This window comes from Gloeophyllum trabeum, assembly GCF_000344685.1.
Source record: "Gloeophyllum trabeum ATCC 11539 unplaced genomic scaffold GLOTRscaffold_00004, whole genome shotgun sequence".
Taxonomy (NCBI): Eukaryota; Fungi; Basidiomycota; class Agaricomycetes; order Gloeophyllales; family Gloeophyllaceae; genus Gloeophyllum; species Gloeophyllum trabeum.
The window spans coordinates 1,096,456-1,111,943 of NW_006920413.1; the positions used below are offsets into that span (position 1 = coordinate 1,096,456).

The 15,488-nt window shown below is 52.0% G+C and overlaps 6 protein-coding genes across 6 annotated transcripts; 2 read left to right on the top strand and 4 right to left on the bottom strand.

Annotated features, from left to right (window-relative positions):
- Positions 1 to 66: 66 nt before the first annotated feature.
- GLOTRDRAFT_115170 (uncharacterized protein) lies at positions 67 to 1,417 on the bottom strand (the record flags this gene model as incomplete). The annotated part of the gene is made up of 5 exons (XM_007866079.1): positions 67 to 349; positions 403 to 721; positions 771 to 808; positions 861 to 1,145; positions 1,199 to 1,417. The coding sequence occupies 5 exons, from the start codon at positions 1,415 to 1,417 to the stop codon at positions 89 to 91; spliced, it is 1,122 nt and encodes a 373-aa protein (XP_007864270.1). The 3' UTR covers positions 67 to 88.
- Positions 1,418 to 1,826: 409 nt separating this feature from the next.
- Positions 1,827 to 2,487, top strand: GLOTRDRAFT_127496 (uncharacterized protein; the record flags this gene model as incomplete). The annotated part of the gene is made up of 4 exons (XM_007866080.1): positions 1,827 to 2,035; positions 2,086 to 2,200; positions 2,250 to 2,316; positions 2,369 to 2,487. The coding sequence occupies 4 exons, from the start codon at positions 1,827 to 1,829 to the stop codon at positions 2,485 to 2,487; spliced, it is 510 nt and encodes a 169-aa protein (XP_007864271.1).
- A 495-nt stretch (positions 2,488 to 2,982) lies between these two features.
- GLOTRDRAFT_73685 (DUF663-domain-containing protein) lies at positions 2,983 to 6,337 on the bottom strand. The gene is made up of 10 exons (XM_007866081.1): positions 6,216 to 6,337; positions 6,097 to 6,157; positions 5,691 to 5,970; positions 5,111 to 5,636; positions 4,574 to 5,058; positions 4,258 to 4,519; positions 4,034 to 4,204; positions 3,762 to 3,972; positions 3,320 to 3,703; positions 2,983 to 3,264 (listed from the first exon to the last, which is right to left on the bottom strand). Exons 1-9 carry the CDS (start codon positions 6,252 to 6,254, stop codon positions 3,339 to 3,341), a joined length of 2,400 nt encoding a protein of 799 aa, XP_007864272.1. The 5' UTR covers positions 6,255 to 6,337; the 3' UTR covers positions 2,983 to 3,264; positions 3,320 to 3,338.
- A 2,513-nt stretch (positions 6,338 to 8,850) lies between these two features.
- GLOTRDRAFT_38618 (uncharacterized protein) lies at positions 8,851 to 9,756 on the bottom strand (the record flags this gene model as incomplete). The annotated part of the gene is made up of 3 exons (XM_007865766.1): positions 8,851 to 9,117; positions 9,219 to 9,581; positions 9,655 to 9,756. The coding sequence occupies 3 exons, from the start codon at positions 9,754 to 9,756 to the stop codon at positions 8,851 to 8,853; spliced, it is 732 nt and encodes a 243-aa protein (XP_007863957.1).
- A 2,329-nt stretch (positions 9,757 to 12,085) lies between these two features.
- GLOTRDRAFT_73687 (chitinase) lies at positions 12,086 to 13,670 on the top strand (the record flags this gene model as incomplete). Its single annotated transcript, XM_007866082.1, has 4 exons — positions 12,086 to 12,273; positions 12,334 to 12,421; positions 12,475 to 13,260; positions 13,326 to 13,670. 4 exons carry the CDS (start codon positions 12,086 to 12,088, stop codon positions 13,500 to 13,502), a joined length of 1,239 nt encoding a protein of 412 aa, XP_007864273.1. The 3' UTR covers positions 13,503 to 13,670.
- An 888-nt stretch (positions 13,671 to 14,558) lies between these two features.
- Positions 14,559 to 15,445, bottom strand: GLOTRDRAFT_127499 (uncharacterized protein; the record flags this gene model as incomplete). The annotated part of the gene is made up of 3 exons (XM_007866083.1): positions 14,559 to 14,589; positions 14,641 to 14,725; positions 14,779 to 15,445. 3 exons carry the CDS (start codon positions 15,443 to 15,445, stop codon positions 14,559 to 14,561), a joined length of 783 nt encoding a protein of 260 aa, XP_007864274.1.
- Positions 15,446 to 15,488: the final 43 nt, after the last annotated feature.

Below are 15,488 nucleotides of genomic sequence, written 5' to 3' on the forward strand. Positions count from 1 at the left end.
ACCGGGTATCTCGAGCACGCCGAGCGTATGGAAACCCCTATGAACCACTGCAACGCGCACTAGCCTGAGCGAAGGTAGAGCATGACACCTAATAATCAGGAAGTGGGATAGGTGGTGTACGCCGGATTATGAAGCGGATCCGTCTTGACCAATGTGATAGGGTTCTGAAAACCCCGATGATAGAGTAGTCGTCGCGTTTGACAACCCGAGATCGTAGTTTCCACGAGCTGAGGCCGCGGACGATGTCGTCGAAGCGAGGGACGACTTCCTCCATTGTTGGTCGCAAGCAGGGGTCGCCCTGCACCATATCCTGCACCAGTGGCTGCAGGAAATCGAAGCCGTATTTATCCTATAATGAGTCGCTGTAAGTTCCAAGTATTCCAGCAAGTGTGTGTGGGATACCTGAATGAAATCCTCTCGCATTAAGTTACCGAGGTAGTAAACATCTGTGTAAAACGGGTTGGCTCTACCGTCCTCATTCTCGAATTCCGGGGCTGTCTTGTCCCCGCCGCGGATGATTTCCTCCATAGGAGGCATGTCTTCCGGCCTATAACGCCGAGACAAGCCGAAGTCAATGTAGTAGTATTTCGGGGGTCGTTGTGAGCGCGTGTAGTACTGCGCAAATCGTCTGAAATCTCGTTTGCGATCAGGCCGTGCCGGATGGAAACCCTGCGGATACATCCGAGACGGGTCCAGCATAATGTTGTACCCGTTGCAATCACTGCCGCAGATTCTCAACGGCAATCAAATCAGTCAAAGATGTTACGCACCGATGAGCTACGAGATTTTGATGCATGAACAATAGGCCCTGGAGTTAAGGCATGTGGGGAGTAACAACCTAGAGGAAAAGGTAATCATACCTCAAGGATTTGCTTTAGGAAAGCGATCACTTCCCCCACCGTATCAAACCGAGGTGAATCATATCTACGAAGGAGAGGCATAACGAGCAAAACTTCGTCTTCATCATTGGGTAACTGCAGGATCTCATATATAGGCACGGTGCGGTTCCGGGTATCCGATGCAAGCGGCTCAGAAACGAGATATGTCGCAATCTCGACTTCGTGCGGGTGTTCCGATTTATGTACTCTTTTCAGTGCGACGAGGGCCCCATCTGACAGACGCGTCGCGTCCATAATCCGGTCATACTTTTGCATGCACGTCAATCATGTATTCGCACGTAGAAAAGCCAAAGACGTACACGCAGTCCCACACCGTCCTCACACTCAGTATAATCCTTGTTCGTGCCCTTCCATGAGGGGACCCAGTCAGGAGAATAGCGTGGTCTTAGCAGATATCCACGCTCGTCCAACCAAGGCTGGTGATCGCGCCAAAAGACTTCAAATCCATATATTCGGTTTTCATCGTAAATATTACGCCTTCCTTCCAGCCGCGCAATCAGAGATTCCTCCGTAGACATGGTGTAAGCATGAACATGGGTGAGAGCAAATTGGGGGGACAATGCGTCCAACCTGACCTAGCGGCGGTTCCGACTTCCATAGGCATGTGTACGTTAAGCATGCGTGACAGTGTGAGAAAACGGACCTACAGACCCAAATATCCGCGGATGTAAATACGCGGCAAAGTGCACAGGGTTTCTACTTTGAACCGCATGCATCTTGACGGCGTTCTCAAGAGTTCGCAGAGATGACATCCTCTGCAGCCTAGAGAGGACAAAAGACAATCCTGAATCACCATGGCTGCCGTTCCGTATCAGGTACTAGTACTTGCTGTACTTGGAGTGTAACTGGGCTATAAGAGCTCTCAGAATGTATCATTTACGAGCTACATCCTCCCCCCAAAACAGAACCGCCTAATCTCCAGCCGACATGCCTGCACTTGAAGCCAGCGCTATAGTTGGGATTGTCGGTGTAGGACTGGCAGTTGGCCAGACTCGGCCTGCTTACACCGATTTCAAGACCAACAGGGTCCTAGCGGAAGGTCAAGACGCTAGGACTACCGGCTTGAAGAAGATCCACCAGCACATGCACCTTATAAAAGAGAAAGATATCATTCGGTTATTAAATGTTCACGACCGGTAAGTAATCATGCTGAATATCCTTGAGCCACACTTGAGCCGTTGCGTAGGCTGGATACCCGGCACTACAATCTTCTGCAGGACTACGGTTATTATAGCTTAATCGGCTGGTGGAAAGCTGGCTCGCTGCGCGACGAGTCTATTGCATGGAAGGTCGATGCTTTAGTGAGATATGCATTTAACCGCGCATCAGATAATATCTGACGACCCTTAGAGAACATCTGATATATCCTTGAAACATAATATGGGTGGAGAGGGCAAAGCAAGTGGCTCTCTGCAGAGTAAGTCTCGAGCTTGAGCGCTTCGTGTCATGTCCAACTGAAGTAGCAGCAGGTTCGGAATTCCAGTTGAGGGATAATGCTTCTGAGGCTGGCCCTTCCATTCCAATGAATATTTTGAGTTCTGCAAGTCCAGCGGATGTAGCTTCCACGGTTGTTAACGCGGGGGCGTGAAGCGGATCAATCACGCCAGCACGCGGCGGAAGCGAGGAAGCTTATCTTGCAAACCTCTCAGATGCCATATAGTGAAGATACAACGGAAGCGTCTGGTATGGCGTCTCAGGATTATGTACGACCAGCTGTTCACTCGCATTTTGGCACGTCTAGAATCGCAAAGTGGAGAGTATACCCACGCACTCGAGGAGTACGAGAAGAATGTCGGCAATTTCAACACAATTCTAGAGAGGCTCAAGGCCATTGCTTCTTCCTAGGCTTTATCCACCTAAGTGAAGCAGACCCCGCTTCACCTGGGCGAGCACGATCTAAAATCTGTATACTTATATTTTCACCTCCTGATCGCATGTACTAGCATTCTGTTTCACTCTGCACGATCGCGACGGTCGATGGTCTTCGGAACAGTCTCTATAATACACGTCGTATTCAAGCATTGTACAATCGCAGTCTGTATCCATAGTGTCCGACGCTTTTTTGTGATAGTCTAAATTATGACTGGTTGCTAATAACACCTCCACCGTTGCAAGCGTGACATTATTACTTATAGACAGTGTTCAGATATGTCGACCGCCAGTAATTGATTCCTTTCTCATTCATTCCCCTCGCCCCCCCAGGGGCCGAGGACAGCACGCGGAGATCGTCCGCAGTAAGTACATCGTGAATAGGTCTAACCTTGGTCATGACGGGTAGTCTCATAAGCTAGGTGTTGAGGAGCTGTTACGCACATGAGATCCGAGGTTACAGAGCCCCAATGACAGAAACGGGCGACCAGCGTCTCTTTGAGACAGTAAATTAGTGAAACAGTAGAGCTTTATACAATCGTCGCCCGTACCCTATAATTCCTCTCACCTCTACTCCTCCATAGCATCTCCGTCCACTTGACCGGATCTTGGCCGCCAAGGTTCGCACCACTTCGGGTAGACCCTCTTATACAGCGACATACAAACGGTATCCATCTGGTTCATCGGCCCGTCGAAGTGAGCCTTGAAGTACCCGTGGGTGCCAAGAGATTCCCGGATGTGGCCGGTCCGCCCGTACTTGGTGTGCAGTTGGATCGGGGCGAAGTACCTCACGTCCTCAGGGTTGAAGAACATGTAGCGCACAGTGGCGGTCTTCTTATGAATCTTGAACGGATGTCCAGTCAGGACTATCCGCTTGGCGATGATACGTGTCGTGTCGGGGTTGAGGAAGGTGCCCGTGGCCACTAAGTGCGGCGCTGAAGTAGTCACGTCCGTCAGGGAAGCTCTGGATTTTGAACAATTGGACGAACTAACCATCCGGATCATCAGTCTCGCGAAGGAGCATACAAGGCTGCTTCCCGAACACGACTGGGCCATACGTCGTGGCAACATATGTATCTCCATGCCGTAGATACCGCTCAAATTTGTGGACGTTATTGTACCCTTTTCCACCACCACGTGTATGCTGGCTGTATATCGGCCGTGTATGCATCCTCCGAGGACCCACACACAAGACGAGAGGATCCTGCAAACGTACCACGTATATTCAACACGGGTCCCACGCACCAAAAACCAGGTCACCGTACCTTCGACCGCACCGAGCCATCGTATTCTGTATTCCGTTGGACAGCGAAGTTCAGAACAGTCATCTTATGTTCGTGCTGCCAGATTCCAAACATGACGAAGGGCTTTCCCGCCTCCACACGAGATGCTTCCTGAGGAACATCCTTCAAGTGCACCGTAACCCTAACCCCAGGCTAACCCATGATCAGCGAAATACGAATGTGATTCGACGCCACACGCCACACACCTGAACAGCAGCGACTTCTTCTTCAGCTCTCCGCCGTACGCCCCGCTCGGTCCGCTTGAAATCCTCAAACTGGAATATCCTGGCATAGTCGCGAGGTAGGTTTTCGTACGGGTCCCACGGGCTGGTCCGGAATGATCTTAACCCACGATAGCGTTGGAACCGGGTACGTGCCGGTATATCTAATGGTGTGTCGATCTCATCGGGAAATTGTAAATCATCTTTCTCTTCCTCCTCTCTCTTCCGCGACCGCCATTGTTGTAGCCTGGAAGGAAGTTTAAGATGATGCCACGGGCAAAGTAAGACAGGTGGTGCTTACTCTTTCTCTTCTTCTGCCATATCCATGTCCTCGAATGCGACGCTCCGATTTGTCATCGACTCCATTTCGTTGTCCTCATCATCATCATTATCAACCTTTGTCTCTCGTTCTTCCACCTCCACGTCCCTCATCTCCTCTTCTTCCTCTCCCTCGCTTCCCTCTTCACCATCTCCTTCCTCATCGTCATCATCGACAATCCACGCAGCTTGGTAGTCACTCCACCCCTTCGGCACCCGCTTCACTTTCCTCGGGGTCGTTCCTGCCTTCGCATCAGGTATTTCATTCCCATCCTGTACCGAATCTGCATGTCCCTTCATCTCTTCCTCGGTTGGCCATGTCTGCTCGTTGGCCAGATCATCTGGGTCATTGCTGGAAACCAAGGAGTCCGCTTCCTCTGGATCGGGTTCGGCTAATACAGCTGGCTCGACATCCATACCTCCCGCATCAGGGACTTTGGAATGGCGGGGGAGCGGAGCAGAAGTGACCTTATGACGGCGTTGAGCCCGTAATATAGATAATAATCCACCATGCACTAACCTTCTCTACCTGGTAATCTCCCCAACCTGGCAGATGCACCAGCCTGTTCGCGCTCAACGCAGCGCCTCTGACCACCCCAGTAACCTTCAATATCCCCTTCCCGTCGGCTTGCTCTTCAAACTCCACACTCTCACCGAGCATCCACGTCCGGCCCTCCCTCCACCGTACATCATCCGGTCTCCCCTCGCACAGCGCCCTCGCAGCATTGATCCTATCCGAGCTCGAGTGCATGTCGAATACGCGCGTCTGGCTGGGAACGAAGTACTGCATGAAGGATAGCAGCGACTTGAGGACCGTCGGCCGCGTTTTGCTATCCAGAGATGAGTCGGGGGCGACAGCTGATACGACTGTGGGGAGGCCCTGAGCTTGCAAGGCGCGAAGCAGTGTATCACCCCATGCATCTACCTCAGTAGTCGGAGACAGCACGAAGAGGACGTAGTCGGCGGCCTTTACGGCGTCTAGGGTAGGGTATAGCGAGCGGTAGGGTAGATTGATGAGCTGCAAGGACGTCTTGAACCGCTCCGCTCTTGAAAATGTAGTTATATGCACTGGTCAGTGCGTCTTGGGACAAAGGACTCACTTAATCTTCCACACACCCGTGTTGGGGCAGTCCGAATCATCTACGCCCAAAGCCTCTGCAAGTCCTTTACTGACCTCCCATGGCTTCACGTCGGGACTGAGCGGGATAACCGCAACTATCCGTGGTGCACCGTCCACACCGCTGAATATCCGGGTGGCTGCAACGAGCGATTGTCGCTTTTGGAGCTGAATTTGTTTGGCGTGATTGCGTCGGTTCTGGCGTGCCTGGGCGGTGGAAGGGGTGCCGGGCTGGGAGTTGGGAGAAGTACGTGAAGTCTTGCCTGGACATAACTGTTAGTACTGAATATGTCTGGAGTGCGTACGTTCATGCGAAGGGTGATCTTCCATGGGACCAGCAGACGTCCATCCGTCTCTCCCTGAAGCAGCGTGATGGGGAAATCACCCACCCTTGGCAGTTCGTTTTATGGCAGACTTGCTCGCATGCTTTGACTTAAACGGCTTGTTTTGCTAACGGTCCGAGCGAAGTGTGAGGAGAAGTATAGACAGTGATATACAGCCGACGGACCTGCTTAAGTGTAGGCCTGTGGTGATGCGCCTGTACCATCGTGAAAGAGCAAGTCGCTGCCTAGCTGTAGCCCAAGGAGTCCCGCGTTAAATGATTTGTCTAGCTGATATGATAGAAACGCTAGATCGCAGACGAGTACCTCGTGTATAGAGTTTGTATAGAGTGCTTCAAGTGCATGGCAGAAAAATACAGACCTTCCTTATCGAGCCGCCATTCCTACTCAAGGAGATCGACACGTGATTGCGACGCGTCGAATCGTAACTTGAAATCGTATTTCGCGTTTGTTACTTATCTTGAAACGTAACGACCAGTGGCTTCAATCCGCAGCATTCAAAACTAGGAGTGGGTTCGTGAATACATGCTGTTGGTCCATGCTTTGAGAACCCGGGAGGGTGGAGCAGTGAGCACCTGAGCTACGTCCTCGCTTTTCTGATCTGAAAGAGCTTCTAAGCAGAATAGGGAGAGCGTCTGATACGGTCCAGCAGTAGCATAAGAGCGTATGCCCTCGGCCGCTTGACGGCGTCGAGTACCTCACTGCCAAGAGCTACGCCATCGATAGCTGGTTTGGCTAGATAGTGCCGGTATTTGTTCTCTCTTTCAACGTACGTTCTCGAGTCGACGCTTATACCTCAAAGCTCTTTCGTTGCTGCATGGAATAGATGAAGTAACATGCAAGCCGATGTAGCCACAAGAATACATATGCTCGGGGTTTGTTCACCGCTACAAAGCAGGCCGTGGCGCGGATTGTATCAGCTGAATGGTGACCGGTAGTCCGCGGAGCAATGGGGACTGCGGAGAGTAACTTGTCGGAAGTATACGAATATGTCCTTGTGGGTCCCTGCCTTATTCTCTTCCCAATCTATTTGTTCTCCTTTAGCATATGCCTACGGTAATTCAATAGCGCTCTCGGAAGGCGAGGTATAAGAAGCATCACCCGCACTTCTCATTTCCTTAACTGAAAACACATAGCCCCTGGTAATACTCGAGATGCCTCCACAACTTCGGATGGATCGCGACATTGCAGGTGGTCTCATGAACTCGGAATTGTTCTGGTGTAACCTTCAACCTTGACTTCAGCAACGTGGATACACGCTCAGGCCTCGGTTCAGGCAGGATTGGGTACCCTCTTGAGAAGGCACGTCCAAGTCTTGGGTAGATTGCGAAGACGGTGATGAGCTGTGGGTAAGCACAATCGTGTTTGCTCGGAGACTAACTTATGTATCTGACATTTGCCCGGGGCCATAAGTACTCTCAGTTGATGGACGCCATTCGCACTTCGGATGGCGCACTCGTTGGCTTGAAGAGAATCTCCAGGCCCACGCACCCCTATGAAGTGGAGATCGGCCAGTTCCTTCGTTCGGAACCCCTTCTTTCAGACCCTAGAAATCATACCGTGCCCATATACGAGATCCTAGAAGTGCCGGACGACCAGGATTTACTGCTAATCGTGATGCCATTGTATCGCAGATATGATTCATCTCGCTTCGATACATTCGGCGAGGTGATCGCTTTCCTGCGGCAAATACTGGAAGTAGGTGAACGCTTTGCATTAAAGGATACAAGTATTGAACTGCTTCTTCCAGGGGCTTCAATTCATGCATGAAAACCTTGTTGCTCATCGGTTCGTCCCTTTCACCTTTGCCAATGACTGTCCTGATCCTAGTATTCGAAAGTGACTGTAACGAGTGCAACATCATGATGGACGCCTCCGGGATGTATCCGCAGTCATTTCACCCCGGGATACCGAGCAGAAAACCGGATTATAGTGGGTCTGCGAAGCATTACACACGAACGCAGCAGCAGCCAAGTATTACTACATCGACTACATCGACTTCGACATCTCTCGTCGATACAAACCCGATGAGATGCCCCCCGACGAGGGTATCATAAAAGGCGGAGATAAAACCGTTCCAGAGTTTCGAGGGGATGTGTACTCCGCTAATCCGTTCCCAACTGACCTATATTTCCTCGGGAACTTGATGAGAGAAGACTTCCTTCAGGTACGCCTGATGGAGTTATATCCATCGCCCGTGGTTTAACGTATTCAGGTCAAGTTTGGTTTTGAATTCCTCGAACCTCTGGTTGCGAACTTAGTTCAGGACGACCGAGCAAAGCGTTATACGGCAGACGAGGCCCTTGCTAGGTTCGAGGAGATTGTTAAGAAGCTCTCTTCCTGGAAGCTTAGGTCGCGAGTCGTAAAAAGGAGCGATTCTTCCTTCATTGGGTTCTTTCGAACCATATCCCATTGGCGAAGGCGCATCTCCTTCATCGTGCTGCGGGTACCAGCGATACCGATGCCTCAATCACAGCTATCCTAATGAGAACAAGGGGGACGCTTATTGTAATTTCGTCGTGAATATCTCTATGCTCTATTGCCCCATAGCATTGCTTGTCGCTAAAAGCTGTCGAGTTATCATTTGTATGCTAGTCAAACTTGAGACCATCGTCCCATTCTCAAGCAGCTCGTCTCAAGGACAGCACGACTACCTGCAGTGTTTTTGCACCCCCAAAGAGCTCATTTCGCTCCGTTGAAGGATCCCGAGGATATTTGCCATGCTATTCTGGAAGACCCTTGAATAATGGCTCACAAGACCAATTCGAGTACATTCTTCTTAGTGTGCATACCAACTGACGCCTACAAAGGCTCCCAAAACTCGTCGAACCCAGCTCTTCCCTTTCCCTTCTGTTCTTTATAGTAATCTCGGGAGAACACCTGCCAGTAAGCAGTAGTGACAAGAGAACGCACTGGAACCCAGCCGTCAGACGTGGGATAGCCGGCACCGTTGATCACCTTCGCGGTAAATTGCCACATCGCCTCGATGGCTTCTCTGGTCAGAGGGCGCCGATCGTGCCGTACAATTATGCACTGGAGGAGCAAGCAGTCAGCAGCAGGAAAGATCGTCTGAATTTGGAGAGCGGACGCAACTGTTCCTGGATTTATATCTAGCCATCTGGAAGCCGTACTCAACATCGTGATCGTGGATAGTGGGGGAGACATATCACGCACGGCAGGGGCGCAATCGCGTTTTCTGGCTCAATCCTTAAGAATACGGCAGCCTGGTTACCTTGATCACGAGCACGGACTTGCATACCGTTCACCGCAGCGCTGTACAGTATAAGCGGCATGCCAACTGCCACGCTAACGGGGCATAGCTCCCCTTCACTAAAAACCGGATGATCCGCCTTGATCAGGACGTGCTCAAAAAGCTTGCTTCGATCCTGTCCGTCCCCGCCCGGGACGTCAGCGGTGCCGTACAGACAACCTCCCTGGTTAGGGAGTATCTTGATCCCCCAGATTTCGTTAGGTTGCGCGGGCCTGCAGATGGGTTTGTGGATTTGCCAATGTTCTTTCTGACATTCTCGGCCCTGAGAGCATGCAAGAACGTGAGTGTGTCCAGCTATCGATGGACGGCATCTAAGAGTGGAGTGGACTACGTACGCAATATCGAGCTGTCGCGCCCTTGCAGCCCGAACATTTGTAGAGCTTCTCTTTGTCGAACCCACATTTGGTGCAGCGCTCTCTCCGCTCGTAAGGAGCCATCGACACTGGGTGGGTGCGTTGTTCGTCAGAGGTAAGGGGGCGGTGGGAGACCTGGCCATGACTGCCGCTTTATATAGATTCCTTAACCCGGCGGTCGTATTGCCATGCAAGCTTTTCAAAAGGGTTGCCAGACGATACATCACCTGGTACTGAATACAGTACTGACAGTCCTTCACAGCCTTGAAGGAACCCAGCTACAACCGAAATGGTGCATTGTACTATATATGACATCTCTTTGAACGACGCAGACTGGAAGGACAGCACTTCCGGCATGTCAATCCAAATAGATGGCATATAATATAAATGTGCAGTGGCCCGCACAGTAGCACAGTGTATTGGGTCAATGTCTTGAAGACGCGAACCTTACTGTCAAGGAGGTAGTGTCTCGTAAGAGCCACCGAATAGGAAGCCGGCGCCCTAGGAGGGGCTAACGTCCAAGCGAAGATCACATGTAGGAGCAAGGGTTTGAGTAGTATATCAATGAACAGTGAGCAAATGGAGCGTGAACCAGTGACAAGTGGTGGATGACAAAACATTTGGGTGTATCACCGCTGGCCAGGAGTAACTGTTTGAAGCATCGAACCAGATTTGGGCGGAGGACAGTGAGCGGCTGCAGCATGCAAATATCTCGAGTCTATCGCAGGAAGATCCGTAATGTCATCGGGTTCTTGCAACCGATCCGATCCCTTGAGTTTCGAGGACTCGAGTCCAGTCGCTTGGATATCGAGAGCCACGGGATGACAGGCAGTTCTTCATTGCGTTACCTCACCAACAAAAAGGCAAAGGAGGAAGAACGCGAATTAGGCATGCACATACGTACCCGACCTGGGACAAGATTGGGACCTCCCAAGTTGATGGGTCTACCCGACAGCGATCACGCTCGCATGCATGGCATTTGGAGGGAAGCACGACCTTTGTGAGCAGCGCTAGCCTACAGCTATGATTCGGTCACACTAATCAGCGAGCTTGAAGGCACGTACCCTCACAATCCCGTCTGCTACTAGTATGGCCATGAACAGGTGATGATGCATGGTGCAGACTTGGAGCTGGTGGCGGCACGTCCGTCCAGTGATCAAAGTGCCGCGCGTGAACGCAAGTATATACTAATAATACTATCATTGGGGGGGGAGTTTGACAATATTTCATTGTTAAGCTCGTATCTCCTTCAAATTCAAACATATTCGGGCGCTGTTTTGACGAGTCGATGCGAAATTGCGCGTTCTATCATAATAACAAAACGTCCTTACAGATATCTTGTGTACAGACTATTCCGGCAGCAAAATACTGGTTTCGGCACGATTTCGCTTACACTGGGGGGAGAGTTTGACAATCAGTAACGGAACTGTCACACCGGCTGCGGCAATCTCCAGACGGCATTCCCTATCGGGAGCACCTGGGCTGAACACGCCTGGCCCTTCGGTTGTGCACATACTACAGCAGGGGATGGAAAAATCGTCTGCAGCAGCTCATTTTATTTGTGAGAACATAATTACAGATTGTATAGTAAGTGCTATCCAAGGAAGCATTGAGTGCAAGACGCACTGGGGTCGTCGGCGCATGCACACGCGAATGCGCATTCAAGCTCCGCTTGAATTCCACAGTCACGCCCTGTCTCGATAGAGTGTTTGACAAACACCTACCTGACGTCTAGCAAGGGAATTCCTCCACCTCGTGCATATCGGGCTTGACGAACAGGCAGTTAAGAACTGTAAGGATGTATTCTTTATGTTGTTCCAAGGTTTTGGGACACACCGTTCAGGAGATCTCTCCAAATGCATTCCCCAGTACAGGTATATCAGCGTGTTTTGTGTGTTCACGCACGAAGCGAGGAGAAATAAATTATTCTGAGCTTAGAGACATGAAAAGTAGATGCATGCTCATACGTATGCCAATTGCTGAAGCTGAATATGGGATGTGGAAAGAGCTACGAGCGATTTGTCGTTTTGTCAAACCCAATACCCGTGTCAAACTCCCCCCCAATGATAGTATACCTGCCGAGTCTTTCTGCGCAATCCCAGCTGCTGCAACTGCAGGACGCTGTACAGAATGCTCGCTGGTTTCAAGACGTCGAGACTCGGCCACGGCTAGTCGATGTACATTGTGGCCCGCACGAAAGTACGACGCGGTCAGCAGCCCAGTTGATCAGATCGGTCCCAATATCTCGCCTGCCCTTCGCGACCTTCGCTCCTCAGACGGCCGTCTCCCGGATTTCCTGCATAAGGCCTCCCGCTTCGCGAACATGGTCGTCCAGTCGGTCCCTTCTCAAACGTCCCGACGGTCAGCCAGGTTCCACGCTCCTTTCCTCCCCACCTAGTCGCAGATCGACTCGATGAAGTCGTTCTCCGCCCTGCTCTCATTTACCGCCGTGCTGCTGGCCCTCTCAGGCGTTGAGGGACACCAGCCCATCAAAGCATCCGGCAAGGTTGCGTCGACTTGGTGGGCATCCTGGCACGCGTCGGACTTTCCGGCTTCGAAGCTCAGCTGGAGCAAGTACAACAGGGTGGTGTACTCTTTCGCGTGAGTTATTTCGCAAATTACGACATGACGGCAATATCTGAGCGCCGCATGGTTTCCCAGAGAGACTACCCCGGATGTCAACAAGTTAGATCTCGGAGACTCTGGGGACCAGTTGCTCAAAGGCTTGGTATCAGCCGCGCACCAGCATGTCAGTGAGAGTCCTCGTTCTGTATTACTCTGAATGTTCACGCATCCCCTCAGAATGTGCAAGCAGCCGTCGCCATCGGCGGCTGGACCGGCTCGCGCTTCTTCTCCTCCGCCGTAGCCACGCCCGCCAACCGCACGGCCTTCACCAAAACCATCCTCACCCTCGCGCAGACCTACCAACTGGACGGCATCGACTTCGACTGGGAGTCGCCCGTCAACCAGGGCATCGGCTGCAACCTCGTCTCGCCGCACGACACCGCCAACTTCCTCGCGCTCCTCCGCGAGCTGCGCGCGCACCCCCTCGGCCGCGCGCTCACCATCACCGCTGCCACAGGCATCAACCCCTTCGCGGGCCCGGATGGCGACCCCCTCACTGACGTCCGCGCGTTCACGGACGTGCTCGACTACATCGAGGTCATGAACTACGACATCTGGGGCAGCTGGAGCGACACCGTCGGCCCGAACGCGCCCCTCAACGACACCTGCGCGCCGCCCGCGGACCAGCAAGGCAGCGCCGTCTCCGCCCTCCGCGCCTGGTCTACCGCCGGCATGCCTGCACACCAGATCGTCCTGGGCGTCGCGGCTTACGGGCACTCGTTCCGCGTTGCCAAGAAGGACGCCATAGTAAACGGATCGATGGTTGCATACCCGCCTTTCAACGCCAGCGCCCAGCCGGCAGGCGACAAGTGGGATGATCCTGCCGGGATTGACGAGTGCGGTAACGACGAGGCCGTTGGTGGGTTGTTCGACTTCTGGGGTCTCATTCAGGCCGGTTTCTTGACTTCAGAGGGCAACCGTGCCCCGGGTATCATCTTTCGTTACGATGATTGCACCAAAACCGTACGTGCTCGTCTTTCCCCGCTGTCAGAGCACCAAAAGTCTGACTTGGATAACATCACTTGTAGCCCTACGTCTACGATGCAACGTCTGAAATCATGATTGCGTTCGATAATGCCCCGTCTTTCCGAGAGAAAGGCACGTTCATCCGGTCGGCTGGCCTCAGAGGCTTCTCCATGTGGGAGGCTGGGGGCGACTCGAATGATATACTCCTGGACGCGATCCAGAGTGAAAGCCGTTTCTAACTTGTAGTACTACTTGACAACTGCCCGAAACATGCTCACTCTTGGCTCACTGGATTGTGCTAGCCATAATTTTATTTAATCATAATTCATTTATCCAATCGGGCCAAGGACATTCTCTAGACAATACGTACAGGGATCAAGAAGAGAAAACCTAGACACGGAATAGGAATATGACAATATATTGGTACAAGCGACAAGCCGATGAATAGAAGACCCGTGTGTTTGAATCGACTAAACCCGACTTGTAACGCGGGGAGCGAAGCGTGACGCTGATAGGCTTGAGGAGCCGTAGTCGAGAGTTGCTTGAGATGGATGGATGAGGGTTGATGTACCGAAGAGTATGGAGAGAACAAGTAGTGCATTGGGGAGACCGATAATCCGCGTTGCGGTGTTGATTCCAGTGCGGTGCCGATTCCAGTGTGGTGCGTTCGTCCTGTTGAACAGTTCCGTACCACAAGCATCGCCGCTCATGACTTCTTTCTTGGAAGAAAGAAGGGGCCGATATCATACACCTAAAGCCAGACGTGGGCAAGCGCAGCAAAGACCAGACCATGGAAGAAGTACGGAGAGCAGCCATCAGGGTTTCCTAACCTGAGGAAACAGGCGCCTGTCTTCACTTCTAGATAGCCGGTCGTCGGTGGAAGGGCAGTCCGTGGAGTGCATGCCGGCGGTAGCAAGCGCGGTTCCTGAGCCAATATATCGAGCTCAGTACAGTCAGGGCGCGAAATAGAATCGCGCAGAGGTCTTGATAGCAGCCATGGTTGTTTCCTACCGGAGGAAACGGCGCTTGTCGAAGCCTTGACTGTCGTCCACAGCGGCGAAGAGTCAGATGGCTCTGGAGAGTAGAACAAACTATTCATGACAGGAGCCAAGATCGATCATCCCAGTATATTGCCTGAATCGTTGTCGCATGTCTTGATGTGCCCATAGAACGTGGTACGAAGAACGCCTATCCCGAAAAGGGGTACGATAGTCGACGGGCACCTTGCATGCTAGAAGCGCATGTGCGCATCGTAAACTCCAGAAGTATTGCACTTGAGTACTTGATTGCGGGCTTCACTTAACGTGGCCCTCCTGCGGTAACATTCTGGAGACAAGGTTAACGCAAGCATCTGAAGATAATAAAGTCACAACGTACGTCTCGCAGTATTCTCTCCATCCCTCGTCCCGGTCCTTCAGCATTAGATCATCTATCACGTCCATCGAAAATATATAGAACAATGCTACGATGATTGCGGTCAGCAGAGTATGGCATGCCGAAAGCGTATACACTCACCAACTCGAACTACGACCATAACCATGAGAAGCCCAATAAGCCAGCCAGCACCCTCAAGGAAACTCATCTCAGTCGCAAGAGCTGCGAGGTAGATGAAGAGCAGGATGAGTAACCCGAGCTGTTCTTGCTGTCCATCAAGGCCCTCAAATTCGTCCTCTGCAATGGCCTCATCGTCGGCATTGATTTCCTCCCCGTTCATGGGCTCCATCGGGCCCTCGGCAGCAGCAACGCTGATGTTGAAAAGCCCCGAGGTCGCCTCAGCGTCCTGAATGCTTGATTCATCGTAGTAGTACACAAAGTTAGCCGTGCAAACAGCGGGCTCAGTCAAAGAAGAGCGGACGGGCGTGTCGTCCACAGGTAGTTTGGGCTCATATTCATAAAACTCGAGAGTAGGGAAGACTTGAGGTACGGAAGCATCCTCGATAGGGTACAAGACACTGTCCATAGGCAAAATAACAGAAGAACTCTTGAGGTCCTTGCTAGGCCGGCCGATGTTTCCAGCAACGAGGGCGATAGCAGCAGGAGCCCAGATCAAGACGTCCCCAGGACGTCCGTCGATACCAAGGCGAAGGAGGCCGGGCGCGCGGTGAGGGCGGTGAGCCAGGTTGTTGACGTTGCCCAAGAGCTGGAACGCCAAAGCGATGGCGACCAAAGGCAAGAGGATCATGGTGCCCAAGAAGGGTGGCTGCAGATAAGTTCGCTATGGGCAA

Coding starts and splice junctions, on each gene's coding strand:
- GLOTRDRAFT_73685 (XM_007866081.1), bottom strand. CDS start 6,254: ATGGTACAGGCGCATCACCACAGGCCTACACTTAAGCAG. Junction 5,971..6,096: donor CATAAAACGAACTGCCAAGG/GTGGGTGATTTC, acceptor AGTTATGTCCAG/GCAAGACTTCACGTACTTCT. Junction 3,704..3,761: donor CGAGACTGATGATCCGGATG/GTTAGTTCGTCC, acceptor TGACTACTTCAG/CGCCGCACTTAGTGGCCACG.